Raw genomic sequence first — 15,074 nt, forward strand, 5'->3', positions numbered from 1 at the left:
AGTTTAAATGCATGGCAGCACTGTTACAGCATGCTTGTCCTTCCCACAGAACATAGCTGGATTGATTTGTTTTTAGGTAGGGCTCATGTCCATGAAGCAGAAGGGCTTTTATTACACCTGGACGTGCTCATGGAATGAGACAATGCACTTGAGAAGGAGATAATCCATAAGAACCATCTCTACCTCAGTCACATATAGACCATATGAAGTCAAGCCTCCGCACACATCAGGCAAGGTTGCCCCTCTGCAGTGACCCCAGGAGAGCCATCCTGGGAGATGCACATCCTTTCCAGAGTCCTTCCTCAGCAAGTCACACCTTGGTCTCGTGCCAGCACTGCTCCCCTGAGACCATCTGTGCAATCCCCAGCACCTCCCAGCACATTCTTGCTCCCCTGAAATCATCCCAAACACCTACCCTACAAATCTTCCTTCACCACCAAGATTTCCCTTCTAACCCTAACCTTCCAGTCTGCTCCCACACCTTAGAGACTTTTCCACCAGCATCCCCTGGAGCTTCTTTTCAAAGAATGATCAAAGATTCAGACTACTCCATATAACTCCCAAGTCCATCTGCACAATAAGCTTCCTAGCACCAACTGGGATCAGTGGCAAACCCTTTCTGTCTACAGTAACCCCAGCTGTTCCATCATGGCAAATTGCTTCTCTGTTCAAGAGCTGCAGTTCAAGCTTGCACAGAGCTTTGAAATATTACTGATTCAAAAGAAACTCTGCAGGATAAAGCTGTAAGTGCATTTATTTGCACAAACAAAAAGCAGTGCCCTATTGAGGAGAGGGCCCCGAGAAGAACTCTTGATAAAATCACTCCTGGCAACTGATCAAACTCAACTTTCTCCAAAACCCTATAAAGCAAATAAACCCTGGAGCCTAAGTGTCTCCAGGGAATGGTAAAATTCATGGAATGCCCTCATGCCAAATGAGGCACCACATCTCTCTGTGGGTCTTGAGCCATTTTTAGTAAGATGTCCCAGTTTAATGAAATTAGTCTCTTCTTACCCCAGCTCTTACACTCTGGACCCACTGCACCTTGGGTTCCCAAGGAGGTCTTCTCCAGCCTCTCCTGATGATCACCTTACTCTTCCCTTTGTCTTGGTACCATCTTTGTTTATCCAGAAAGCTATATTTCAACAGCTAAACATTCTCCAGCTGGAATGAAAATGAGGATATGAATGGAGAGGTTAGGAAAAAATTATTTAACTTTCATTTTTCTAATGATCCCTGCCCTATGCAGTTTGGAAGACAGGTACTTTTCTCAAGAGTTAGAGCACTGCCAGGAGAAGGAAAGAGCATGCTTCATTGATGGAACCCTAAAGCTTTTTTTTTTCTTTTAAAAAAAGAAAGCCTTGAAATCACGATCCCTAGGAAACAAGAAATAAGGAGTCAAAAATTCTGTTCAAAAGGCTCATGCTCCCCCCAACAACTGCTTTGGAAACATCTTCTGAATGTCCATCTCAGACATACGTTTGCCAGAAGGCACATAGCATGTGGTGCAATTGCCATCCCTTCCTTCCTGTGACTACAGACTTCCAATTCTATATAAAACACGCTGCCTCCTTACCCCCACTGCACTTCCTCCTGCACACATCCCCCAGCCCCTTCACACATCCTCTTAATTTCAAATCTGGATCACTAATATTGAAAGGGACTAGACACACTTGGGGGGCATCTCAAACAGCAACAGAAAACCTAATTTCAAGACATCTGGAAACTCAGTAAGCTCACATGGTGATCTGTTTGGGCAGGAAAGTTTTCCAGAGGGACAATCCTAAGTTTGTTGCATCAACATAGATCAACTTGATTCTTGTGGCAACCACGCAAGAGGCTGTCATAATTGAGTGTGAAGAAGCTCAGGAAACAATAGAAAGCAACCAACCCACATCAGCTGTTGAAAGTCTGATGCAATGTGGCATAAAACATCCCTTTACAATGGCAACTAAAGCTCAATGGGAGACACTTCTGCACTCGTGTATGTTCCAGCACATGAGCGATGCTGGTATTTTCCCATACTTCCTTCCCTACTCTGCTTCTTTGTGGACCTAATTGTTATTGACATGAATACCGGATGTAATCTTGTGTTATTCTTAGAAACATTTCAGCTCCCAACTGAGGCCTGAAGAGATCAGACCCCCGTTTTCCTGACTGAGTTCCTCTGCCACTATTACAGGAGGTTAGAGGAACCATCCCACAAATAACCTACAGAAATATTCCACCCAGAAAGATCAAGAGTAACAAGATCCCAAGTCACCCTACAGAGGAACTACCTACGACGTCAGTCACAGGGAAATGGCTTAGTGTTTCTTAATGGTGCTGGAGTGATAATCCACTCCTCTGACGTTAGACTACGTGGAAGAGCCATGCCAAGAAAGCAGCAATTCAATTAAACTGTGAAGTCTATTGTTCTACAAACTTGCCTGTCTTTCTGCTAAGGATTGTGATGGCAAACCATCTTTTTATCCATCTCACAGTAAGCTTTGTGCTAGCCTGGAGCAGTTACATACTTGAACATGTTCAGCATTATAAACTACTCCCCACCTTCATGTAGGGAGATTGGCAAAAAAAAAATTCTCCTCAAATAAAACTGACTTTTCATTTTAATAGTTCACAATATTTAAAATAAACATGGAATAAGAACACACAAACCTAATGGGCTCTTCCTCAAATATAAAAATCCAGTTCCCCTTTCCTTTCTGAAAATGAGATTATTTGGCTTCTGAAATATTAGTGGACAGACATGAGGAGGAGCCAGGGTTGGAGGATGATACTTTTGATGTTTTCAGCTAGGGAATAAGCTTCAGATCCCTGGAATTACCAGACTTTTAGTTTTCCAGTAGGACCATTACTGCTTATCTCTCCAGAAGGCTGGTGGTATTGGACATGGATTATTTGTCTGGAAAACAAAGACCAGACAATCTTTAGGTAGAATTCAAACTGATGTGGCATTCTGCTGTCCTTGAGCTACCAGGCTTCATAAGTGATACAGAAAATTATCAAACTGCTGTGAAACACCTCTGCAACAAACCACATCAGTGCATACCCTTGCTGCAGCACAGATTTGCCTGTTCTCTTATACAGACAGACTACTTGCAGTTTCTAAACTGATCTCCACTACCACTGATGCCTTTCAGCTTCTCAAAGTAGTAGCATCTTCTAACCGGACAGACACAGTTCTGTTGGCCTCTGCACCACAGGGACACATCAGGTTTCACAGTAAAGCATATCAGGAAAAAACTGAAATCACAGGAGAAAAGGTGTTTAAATAGAGCTCATTGGAATTTAAAAAGTAAGTGTTAGGTGTGTGTTGTGTGTTCCTCCCTACACCAAGAAAGAAGAAAAAAATCCCACAGCCTTTTGAGTGAGGATGAAAACAATCAAAATATGGAAAATTAGCTCCCCTCACACACATTTAGGGCCATGGGAAGAATTTGCATTGTAGGAGTCCAGGAGGACAAGCACAGAGATAGAGGGAAAAAGCAGACAGTGCCCACCAGCCTACAGACAGCTCACACACCCGACAGCTCTTCACAACACCTTGGGGCACGACCGTCCCAGTGACACAGACCACAACCTGGCCTGCTTCTTTGCTATCTGCAGCACCAAGTCCTGCTAACAGCCCTTTTGCTAAGGGAAATCCATATTACAGTCTCCATTTTCATTACTTGTTAAACAAAGTGGAGAGCTATGAGGTTATATTTGCCTTGTGCCTCTGGAACATTGAGTGCTCAGGGAATGAATATGAGTTCTTGCCCATCTTTTATAACTTAATATAAAGTAACCTTATCAAGACAAGAAAAAAACCATTCGAGCAACCTGTTGCAATATAAGCTTTAAAAACATCAACTGAAAGACAAAATGCCATGGTTGAAGGTATCCAGAGTTCCCATCAGGTAAATTCCTTCCCTTTCCAAGCAGTTGCTTGCATCCTTCCTGACCAATAGATGTTGCTATCCCCCTTCCATTTGTTGCAGGGCCAAAGTACTAAAAGGCCCCTCCCTGTTGCTCTTTGCAATTCAGTGAATACTTCCAGCCATGCTTTTATTTCTGTCGGTAAAGACAGCAAAACCAACATACAACCACAGATACACAGTACAGCATAATGTCATGATATGCCCTGCATCAGCAGAGTCTCCCAGTGCTGAATTTGGAATGCCATCTTTGACCTCGGCACTGCTCTTGGTGACAGGTCATTGATGGGTAACATGTCCCTCCTTCCTTAGTCCGTTTCAGTGGTTTCTTGGCTTTTCTCCAGTCTAGTATTTAGGATCTTCCCAACAGTCCTGGGTAGGGACCCCTTTCTTCACAGCAATCTGAATACACACCTTTCCCCCCGCCCCCCAACCTCCCTTTCTGCCACGGCAGAGGTCACCAATGGGAAAAAAATAATTCTACCAGGAAGACTTTGAAAAGCTCATCAGGAAACATCAGCTGCTGCGAAGGCTGCTCTTTCTAGATCTGAGTAAGACACCTGGGCATCAATTAGCTCTTCACTGTGAAGCTCCCTATTCATGCATGCATCTGAGAGAATCCCATTTTTGCAGGAATGTGGGAGATGCCCGTTTGTCTCCACGTCCAGAGCATTTCCATTCTGGTGCCATTCCAAGCTGGCTTTACATTTGTTTAAGTCCTGCTTTTCAGACTCCCTGTGGATCTCTCCATTGGTGTATACCTCTAATGCATACTCACTGATTCGTATGCTGGCGTTCTCTGCGTCCCCACCATGCGTGGAAGTCCTAGAGCTGGCTGTTCCTGCTTTGAATGTCTCCTTCCTGCCCAGGATATGCTGGCTGATGATTTTGCGGAAGGTGTGTCGGAACTCCCTGATTCGGTAGGCATAAATTAGAGGATTTACAACTGAGTTGGCATGAGACAGGATAATAGCCAGATACATCAGCCAGAGGGGAGCATGGGCACAATTTGGGCAAAAAAGGGTAAAGCAGTTAATAATATGTAGTGGAAGCCAGCAGACTGCAAACAACCCAACAATGATGGCTAAAGACTTAGCTGCATGGACTTCCTTCTGCAAAGTGGAGCGAGAACGTTCCCCGTGTACCATCTTGTTCTCCATCTGCTTCAGCTGTCGTCGGGCTGCCATGAAGATTTTCAAGTAGATACCAAACATGAGGAGGAGGGGCAAGAGCACACAGGCAAAGAAGTTATAGTAGACCATGTACTCCATGGTGACCACAGACTCAAAGAGACATGCCACCATACTGTTGCTGCAGTTGATGGGAGAGGACTTATTGGAACCCCGCTCTTCGATCTGGGAGCGATTGTGCCACCCTAGCATTGGTGTCAAGCCGATGATGAAAGATAATACCCAGCAGATGGCAATGATACCTTTAGCTCGAGAGCCAGTCACCAAGCCATTGTACCTATAAAGTAGAGGAAATGGGAATTACATCAGTATCATTCAACAAGCCCCTGACACCCAAGCAACTTTCCAATGGCCCAATGGCCCAGAAGACAGCAACAAAGGCACCTGCTTCTTCAGATGGGTCTTTGAACTGCCGTGCAGAACCCATGCAGCACAGCACAGCAAGGACTCCATGATGACATTGTATGCCACCTATTTCCCTCCCCTTTCTTTTAGGCAGTGAATAGGTGACAGAAAAGCAGGGAAATTAATACAGTTTTCATCTGTGTTCATTCACTCCACCAGCCCACTTGGTCATGCAGATAGATCTTGCAGCCTGCTCTGACCCTTGGTGATGAAGACCACTGTGGCTCTCTTGCCGAAGGCTGAGGTAGTTCCTCCTTTCTGGCAAAGGAGCAGCCTTGTAGCACAGAATTGCTAGCTCCATCTTGCAGTAGATTTGTAAGCCAAATAGCGCAAAAGAACTCAGAGGCACAGTGCCATCGGCCCTGTGTCCACATTCAGGTGTGCTCCAGGGAAATTCTGCTGACTGAGTTGCAGAAGCCAGGCTGGCATTCCCTTGCACAGCACCTCACTCTGCTTCACAATGGCACTTACAAGAAAGCCAGCAGCACCAGCCTTCTTTAAGTAACTAAGACAAGTCAGCAGTTTTCTTCACCAGCTTGGCTAAGCTGACCCCATGTCTTTCTCAGAAAGGAGGAATTAAGCTGAGGACAGTGCTCCGACTACAGGTGTGCTGTGGGCTGCACTGCCCACACCAAAGGGACTTCAGTGGTGGAGGTATTGATAAGCCTGGCTGAAGCCAGTGCTCTAGCCGTAAATTCTCCAAGATCTGTTGAACAAGACAATAAGCAACATGGTAAGAACCTGATAGTACACCCAGGGACGTTTCTTTGTTTGAAATATCGGCCAGTTCTCAAGGCCTCACAGGTTACTGTGAGTCCTGAGCTGACTCTACCAGTTCTTCTCTCTGAAAATGTAAATCAGGGCAACAGTTTAACATTTCAATGCAATTTCCTTCCCTTTTTCATGCTTAGCATGGAAAGTAGGTGGCCGGATTCCCACATTGTCCAGCGTGGGTCCCACACTGTACTTGACCCCATGTGTCTGTAATCGGACAACGGTAGCGCTGGGCTCCCAGTGTTTACCCAATGCTCCTTCTCCCAGAATTCTCTCAGCAAACAAACGTTAAAAAAAATAATCCAAGAAGCCATAGAAATCTTTCCATCTCTCAATGAAATAGTTACTCCCACAGATTCATGTTCCTATCCCAATGCAAGGTCAAGACAGGGGAGGAGAGAGGCTGCTTTTGCCGGGCACAGTACAGAATGGAGATCCTGCATGTGCTTTAAATCCCTGCTAATGGGCCTTGGAAAAAACCTGGCTCCACACAAGACCTGGCAGGCTTGAGTCTCCTCAGTTGCATTTCAAAATCAGGAAAGAGAGAGTGGGTGAAGGAGCTAACCACACAATTACCAGTACCCAAAATACACTGAAATCCCTCCAGAAATGAGGGAGGGATTCAGCTGATTCTGAGAGATAAAAAGGTTTCTCCAGCAAGTAGTGGATCCTGCTCAATGCTTAGGGGATGCTGAGGGCACAGCATGGATGGTAGCAGGGAACTGCTCACACTCAGACCTCCTCAACACAGCAAAACAGCATCTGTGCTTTGAAAAGTACACTCAGGGAGCAAGAGATTGGCTGAAGGCACTTGAAGCTTGGAAAAACAAAAAACAAAACAAACCCCTTAAAACCCTGCAGCCCTGGAATTGGCTACGTCTTGTCAGAGGAATTTTGAAATTGCGCAGCTGTTATCCCACGACTAGCGATGTCCCTTCCCTTCCACTAAAAATATATTCATTACTGCTCTAGGCAAACACCCCCCTGCTTCTCCCTCCCTCTTACCCTCTGGGGATTCCCACGCAACAAACTTTACAAGGCTTAGGAACAGCACTTAACCCAAGCAGCCTCCTGCTTTCCAGCTGCAGTGTATTGTGCTGGCAGTGGCAATTACCAACCTATCGGTGAGTGCATTTCCATAACGCCTTGCTCAGTATCTCCAAGGGTTAAGAGAAAGCTCACAGCATCTTGTCACATAGTGTGTGGCACTACATCGGCCAGGTACCCATTGAGAAGTGTCCATTCACTTGGAAGAGCTTGACTTCTAGGACCCACATGAGACACCACAGGCTGACTTGGCTGACGTAGGGTTATTGTCCAGACAGACTTTCCCGGACTCATTCCTTTTTTCCACTGAGAGATGTCACCAGGCCGGCATTGAAGAGTGTGTGCACCTGTCTAGGCATCTTTCTAGGCTCACAGCAGCCAGGCCAAAGCTACTCTCTGTATCCCCAGTGCTGCACAGCTCTACATGGTAAGTTCAGGGCTTCCAGGAAGCATCACATATACTGTGTGAGTTGCTGGCACCTATGCAGGAGACACAGCCTGCTGAAAGGAGCTGGTCACACCTACAGCCCATGCTCTGCATACTTGGCGGGTGACTTTGTAGCATGTCTGATGTGTCCAGACAGCACTGGATTGTCTGTGCACAAGCAGTTCTCGTGCTTCCTGGAAATACTGAACTTGCTACACAAACAATGACTTCTACTCATGAAATTCCAGACACAAAGAACATTAGTGAAGAGCACAGGGATGCTCACAGTGGAGTTTGGTGTGGGGATAGGGGCACCAGACTCCTCCAGAAAACAAAACCCACTTTTGCAAACACAGGAAATTGTGGATGTTTTCCCCAAAATAATTTCACCTGCCCTGCTGCTCTCCCAACCATCAGGCTGGCAAACTGACTCCAAGGGAACAGCTGCCCTTGGTGAATGCACATCATCTGTGCCGCCTAAAGTAGTTTGGCTGAGGATGTGAAGCTTCTGGGTCCTTGGCCTCAGCTCTGTGTCATCGAGACAATGATTCCTGCAGAAAGTGTAGTACCTCACCAGTCTGATTCGTAAACTATGAAGCTGGGTGGAAGACAGAGCTGGTATAAGAACCACAGGGTCCTCAGGTAGAAGTTAAAATCTTTCCATACATTGTATGATATGTAGCTGGCCTAACTCATTGTCACAGCATCCAACCAGCCTGCTCTTTATCTTCCAAAACCACCTCTGGTTGACAGCACTGCGCACCTTGGCCAGATGGCTCTGCCATGCACGGAGCATGTTTCAGCCACCTTTACTGCATCACACCAGAAAGCCTGTGCTCAGTGCTGAGGGCACTGGGCTTTGATCTGAATTCCAGCTGTGCTCAATGGTTTTTAACAAATCACTACAAAACACTTCACTGAACAGAACCCTCAACAGCCCGCACCTTAGGCAGCTGCAGTCATAGGGGGCAAGACAAAAGGAAGATATTCTATCCCTATTACATGTATCTGGAAATGCGAGACACTGACAATCCCAGATCATCCAGGAAATCTTGTGGCAGAGCAAGAAACCAAACCCGGACCTTCTCATGCACCACCGAAATAACCCAGAACTCTCAGTCAAGAAACTTTCTCCCCTATTACCAGGTGCTAACTGATACTAATGCTTGTCTATGCGATGGAGACTGGGTAGGGTGGGATCCCACAGGTGGGCACAGGGCTCTAAACAGTAGAAGCAATAATGGTGGGCAGGCACCATTCTTTTGCTCGTGGCACAATCAGCTTCCAGACTAAAACCTTGGTAACAGCAAGTTCCACTGCCCATGAAGCCACAGACAACTGGCACTGCCTTCAAAGCCATGCCCGTGGTTGTTCAAAGGAGGAAGTGAATTATTCTTCTTTCATATTAGGTTGAATCTGCCCATAATCTATTTGACACAAACATGAGCACATGTAGGAAGTGCTTGTCATAAAGTCAAAAGGTTTATGGTGAGCAGGGAAAGAAGTAAGTCCGGATATGGCTCAAAGTGACAATAAAACATTAAATCCCTGATTCACCGATTCAGATGCTCATATATGAGCATTTGAGAAGGCAACCCTAGAGAATTAAAGCAACTGCTGAAACAATCTGTTCTCAGCACAAAGGTCCCTTCCATGTCCTAGACTTGATTCAGGGTTTGTGTTCATCTCCCCTATTCTTCCTACCCCAGACTTCGAGAAGCCAGTTCTTCATGTCCAGCTCACCTAGCCTTGGGCAGAAAAGCATCCCAATGCCACCTCAGAGCTGCAGTTTCAATCACCAGTACATGGGATAAATCTGTCCCAGTGTTCCAAGCGACAGGGAGCTGCACTTTAGTAATGCTTTCCCAGAGAAGCACCCCAGTAGCTTAGGCAATCATCTCCAAAGCAACTTTCATCAGAGGAAAAGGTCTGCACTTCAGCAAGTTACTGTAGTTGGCACTGTATGACGTCCATAAATATTTATGCCACAGGTGAATACCTGAATCCAGCACACACAGCAAGCAGTAGCCTGAGAAAACTTTTCCGTTTGGCTGCAGGAAGAAAAATTTCCCCTCTCCTTCCAGTGCATTGGAGCTACCTGTCCTTCACCATGGGTGTATCTTTACCACAAATGCCTGCACAAGAACACATGGCTGGGCACTGTGCCCGTGCAGCATTTGCTGGCACCAAAGAGCCTGGAAAGCGGCAATTGTTCTTGGCCGATGACTTCATCCTGGAGCTCAGACTTGCAGCCAGTTTTGTTTAGAACACCCAGGGGTTTTATATCAGCGAGCGCAGGTTTCAGGTACCTGCCATGTTAGAGACATAGTTCGGATTTTATCCTAGACCGAACAATGGCTCGGACTCACTTCCTTGGGAGTTCTTTATTGCCACTTGCAGAGTCTTACATTTGTATAAAGCCTGGCAGAAGTAAGCAAAATGTTTGAGAATTTTTGGAAAGTTTATCAAATTCTACACAATGTTTTAATCATCTGAAAGGTAGAACCCATAAGACATTCACAAATTGGTTTTTATATATTTTTAAATTTTACCTATAGATGTCTTTCCTCACTGGAATTTTTTTGGGGAAGGTCTTTTATCCACAGAAAAATCATTCGAAAGGTAACTCTAACTATGTACTGAGGTGTCCAAAACCAAGCAGTATCAGAAATCCCACTCTTCTGCCTCCTTAATACTGACAGTTTATTTGTGCGGGAATACACATCCACATGTGTATCCACTGAGACACGTGGTTACCTTCCTTAGGACAAATCAGACATGAAACAGTTAAAAAGAAAAAGAACAAGAAAAAATAGGTTTGGCCCTTTTCGGTTTCGCTAGAGTGAAGGAAGTCTGATTTATTATCTTTTTAAGAGCATTCATCTAATGAATATTAGGAATGCCTGGTGTTACCTTTCTTGTCCTCTGAGGAGGAGAGAAGAGGCTTTCCCAGGCATTAAAGGATGGGGTGAAAACGTTCCATCTTTAGTGGCAGAAGTTACCTTCCAGTTGTTTGATGCATTTTTGAGACAACCAGATATTAGAAAAAGAAAAAAAATGAGGATGTGAGCAGTCTGAATCATATCACATTTCCCTCTTCAGATAATCAGCTTTCACTTTCTCAGCATGTCTGAGGCTATAAATCTAATGCTTATTCATCCATAAATTCTTAAGGGGAAACACAATTGACTAGTTCTTTGCTCCTACTGTAACAGGACAAACCAGTAGAGGACAAGGAGGGGGATGAACCCATGGATCTACCTGCGGGTTTCTGCACCCAATCAACTCCACTGTTTTTGGGGTGGAAGAGGGTGTGCTCTGTTTTTTCAAAAACAAAATAGTGAAACCGGTACAGTGCCTAGCACTGATGAAGTCTGATTTTTCTAAAAGACTCTTCACCTTGACTATTCCAGGAGATTAAATTTTCAAGACAATATATTTTCAATGATACCTCCAAAAATGGGCAGAAATCCAGATTTTTAAAATCCTTTTCCTGGCAAGTCATCCTCTAGCTATAAGAGTACTTAAACTGTCAGGAAAAGTCTTCAGAGTTAGCTCATGAGAGATGAATTAAAGACCTTAGCTCTTCTCAAAATCATTTCAGAGGCAAGCTCCTGAGGGCTACTCTAGATATGTCTCTTTGTACCATTTATCATTACGTTGGTTTATAAGCTGAAACCATCTATATGTAGAACTGTAGAAAAGAAAAGTGAAGACAGTCCAATATATAGGTAATTAATATTGATAGAGTTTTCTCCGCAATGGACTGGAATAATTATTCCTTACAACTACATCAAAAGTAGAGGTACGACTATAGGTTTGGAAGCCAACAATTAACAGTAATGTTATAGCAACACAAGCTTGCTGAAGCAAGGCTTCAGGAAAGACTATGCTGCACTGGTCCACATGGAAAGGTAATCTCCGCAGCTCTAGGGAAAAGAATGCTTTCTGTTTTTGAATGGGAGGTTTGTGTTAATCGACATAAGTACTGGATGACCAAAGTATTCACAAGAGACAAAAATAAATTGCACAGGTCAACACAAGTGATTTAAGCTGAACAGGAGTGAGGATATCCAAAAACTCAAACTTGAGAGCACAGCAATCAGAAATTTGTTCCATTTTTGCAGCTACATTTCTTGTTCAGCAGTATAGGAAGCAAGTCTCTCCATTCCTGAGAGCATGCTGCATCCTCCTAAGGACAAGACAGGAAGGAAGGAGACTCCTACACTCTGCCTGCACCGGCCTCTCCCAGGGCTTCCTCTACATCTTTCAAGCTTACTGAGTGACTCGGAAGCGTTGTCACAAAGCATTCAAACCCAGCCCACAAAACGCAATGCTGCTCCGCACCCATGGTCAGATATATCCCGTCACAACAATGTGCTTCTGGAAGACTGAACTGAGTAGCAGCCCCTATGCGTGTGGCAAAACTTCCTCTTGTCCCACAGTCCCCTTGTCCCCTTGCCCCCTTCCTCTTCCCCACAACCAGCTTCCCTGGTTGCACACAAAGTAGCAACTAGTCATATTCAGTTTTCAAGCTGTAATATTTAAACGTCCTTTTCTTCCTTTAAACTCCAGAGTAGAGACCACAAAATAACCATCTCCAGGTCTGGGTTGGGACAAACCTCTGCCTTGAATTAATACATGCTTTGCTTCCAGAGGCGGTGCCTAAGCTAGTCCAAATCTTCCTAAGGCCCATTTCGTCATAGCCTGCTGCTTCTTCTCCCTTCATATTTAATGGACCCCCAAGAGAAAATCCCCATTCACACTCTCCATGACCTTGCTGCTACAGCTGCAGGCAGGATCCCCCATTCTCCCCATGGGGTAGGAGACAAGTTGACCTCACCCCCTTTCTGCCCTCCACCATGTATTGCTTTAGCTCCACTTTCCCACAGTGATCCTTCTGGTGCTGTTGGCTCCGGCTCAGAGTGCAGGTTTTTGAGGTTACCGCACGATCCTGTCTAAATATGGAATGGCAGCTCCTAGGCAGCACCATTGCGATGCCATGGGCACACACCATATGAAGATAGAGAAGAACTGGAAAAAGAAGTGACCAGAAAATCCAGCAGCCAAGGCAGCCTTCAAGACCTAGAAAAGTTTTTTTCAAATTACAAGGGAGAAAGTGCTGCTCCTCATTTAACTTTCCCTTCCTCGATTCTTCTCCAGATCTGTTGTTTTCACTGATGTTCATCCCTCACCACCCTAGCCCCTCTCTGTCCCCCCAGCCCAGCCCAACCCGTGCTTACCTGAGGGGTATGCGGATCGCAATGATTCTGTCAATGGCAATAGCAAGGAGGCTGAAGATCGAACTCTGAGTCAAGACAAGGACGAAGCAGGCAATGAAAAGGCAGCCATAGAAGAAGGCACAGAAGCCAGTGCTGATGGTGATGGCAAAGGGGATTGCCAGCACGCCCACGGCAATGTCAGCAGCAGCCAGGGACACCACAAAATAGTTGGTGACGTTCTGCAAGTTGCTGTTCAAATAGACTGCCCAGCAGACCAGGATGTTCCCCAGGATGGCCAGCACCGCAATGACCAGTTCCAGGATGATGTAAGCTACATCTGAGAGGAAGTCTTCTTTCCCACGTACTAGCATGGTGAGAGCAACCAGGCCAACGTGAGAACGTGCCAGAAAAGCTCAGCGTTCATATCTGCAGAGCACTGAACAGCCAAGACACCTCAAAGCTGCCTGGGGTCTGAAGAGCACTCAGCTGCCAGTCGGTGAAGGTTGCTCACATGCACCCTTTTCTCTCCATAGCTGTTCAAGATCTTTACAGTAACACGTGTCAAGAAAAAAACCCAGGGCTTGCCAACTCCAACAAAGTGGATTAACCAGATGCAGAATAATTCAAACTCCAGAAGATGAATAGGCAGGAGAATATCTCACGTAGACATACACTGCTCCCCAGGCCACAAAGTCCAGCAGGCAACACCACACAGAACGTGTACTATATGCCAGTGTCACATCGGCTGTGACTTTTTGTTTCCTGTTGACAATCACACTGCTAGTCATGGCTTCCTGTCATACAGATACCTACTAGCAACATCCTCTGGTTCTCTTTTTCACCTTTTCCCCCTAGGACTTGGGAAATATTCTCTTCAGCTGAAGCAAATATTCAACTTCTTCACTTGTAGTTTCCTTTAAAAAAAAAAACAAAAACAAACACCAACCACATACACTGAGTAATCAGCTCTACGGAGGAGATGGAAAAAACAAAATCTCATTAAAGTGGCACATTAAATTGATAACGGATATTAAACAGACCTAGAAGAATACATCATTGGCAAAAATCTCACATTTTGTCTATCCTGAAAGCTGCAGGGCCAAACTCAAGGTTCAGGAAGGCAGTATTTCACAGTGGAGATGAGAAACAAGGGACGTTTTGTTTTCGAGGCTACCAACTGAGCTGGCACTTCAGCAGCTGCTCAGTAGTCTGCTCTGAAACACAAGAGCCCCACTAATTACGCCTTGGCAAGCGCTGTGGCTGCACAGAGGAAAGGTGGAGGAGCCTTTTTACATACACCTGTCTCCCTCTGATCACAAACACAAGACTTGAGCCATCACATGCTGCCCACCCTCACGTACTTTGCCACAAAAGCATGTTGCATCAATATGCTGCTCTGTGATGACATGAACCTTTGTTCATAAAGGGGTTATGTTGCTGGCACATGTGGTCACCACTCTGTTGCCATACCCAGTCTTTCCTTCAAGTGCACAAATACTGGAACATGATTAGTGGCAGGGAGAATAATTCGAAGTAGGTCAGACAGTGACATCTTTGAGGACTTTCCTGCTAAGCATGCACACTCTCTGCAAGGGTCTCTGCAGGTTCCCCTCCTGCAACACCATCATTTTTGTTCACATAAATCTTTATCCTATAAGCAACCCATTTATTTGTTATACTTGCATTGTCCATAGCATTTGTTGCATCCACAGATTCAGGTCAGTATCATTCTTCAACTACAACCACCCAGAAGCACATCCACCAAGATACACCTCTCCCAGAAACACACAGATAGGCACAATGCCAACGACATCTCTCAAGTATACATTCATGTTCCTGCAATATCATGCACACAAATCTGGGACTAAAGTTGGTGCCGCTTGCAAGGAAACAGTTCCCGCCATTTCATGTGAACAGATACACAATATCTACATGCTTACATGCCTCGCACACACACTAATCTTGCAGGTCACCTCGTACCTCTGCTTTCAGACATGGGTGCATTTAGTTTCAGCTAAAAATACAGCAATGGAGAATACAGTTCCCTGAGCTTCGTGCCACAGTCAAGAAAGAATTGTTTGCTGTCCCA

The 15,074-nt window shown here is 45.2% G+C and overlaps 1 protein-coding gene across 1 annotated transcript; it reads right to left on the reverse strand.

The window, feature by feature from the left end:
- Positions 1 to 4,426: 4,426 nt before the first annotated feature.
- On the reverse strand, positions 4,427 to 13,356 carry ADORA2A (adenosine A2a receptor). The gene is made up of 2 exons (XM_009583029.1): positions 13,007 to 13,356; positions 4,427 to 5,387 (listed from the first exon to the last, which is right to left on the reverse strand). The coding sequence occupies exons 1-2, from the start codon at positions 13,354 to 13,356 to the stop codon at positions 4,427 to 4,429; spliced, it is 1,311 nt and encodes a 436-aa protein (XP_009581324.1).
- Between the last annotated feature and the right edge of the window lie 1,718 nt (positions 13,357 to 15,074).

The sequence above is a fragment of the Fulmarus glacialis genome, unplaced genomic scaffold (assembly GCF_000690835.1).
Source record: "Fulmarus glacialis isolate BGI_N327 unplaced genomic scaffold, ASM69083v1 scaffold40908, whole genome shotgun sequence".
NCBI lineage: Eukaryota > Metazoa > Chordata > Aves > Procellariiformes > Procellariidae > Fulmarus > Fulmarus glacialis.

Coding starts and splice junctions, on each gene's coding strand:
- ADORA2A (XM_009583029.1), bottom strand. CDS start 13,356: ATGCTAGTACGTGGGAAAGAAGACTTCCTCTCAGATGTAGCTTACATC. Junction 5,388..13,006: donor GCGATCCGCATACCCCTCAG/GTAAGCACGGGT, acceptor TCTACTTTATAG/GTACAATGGCTTGGTGACTG.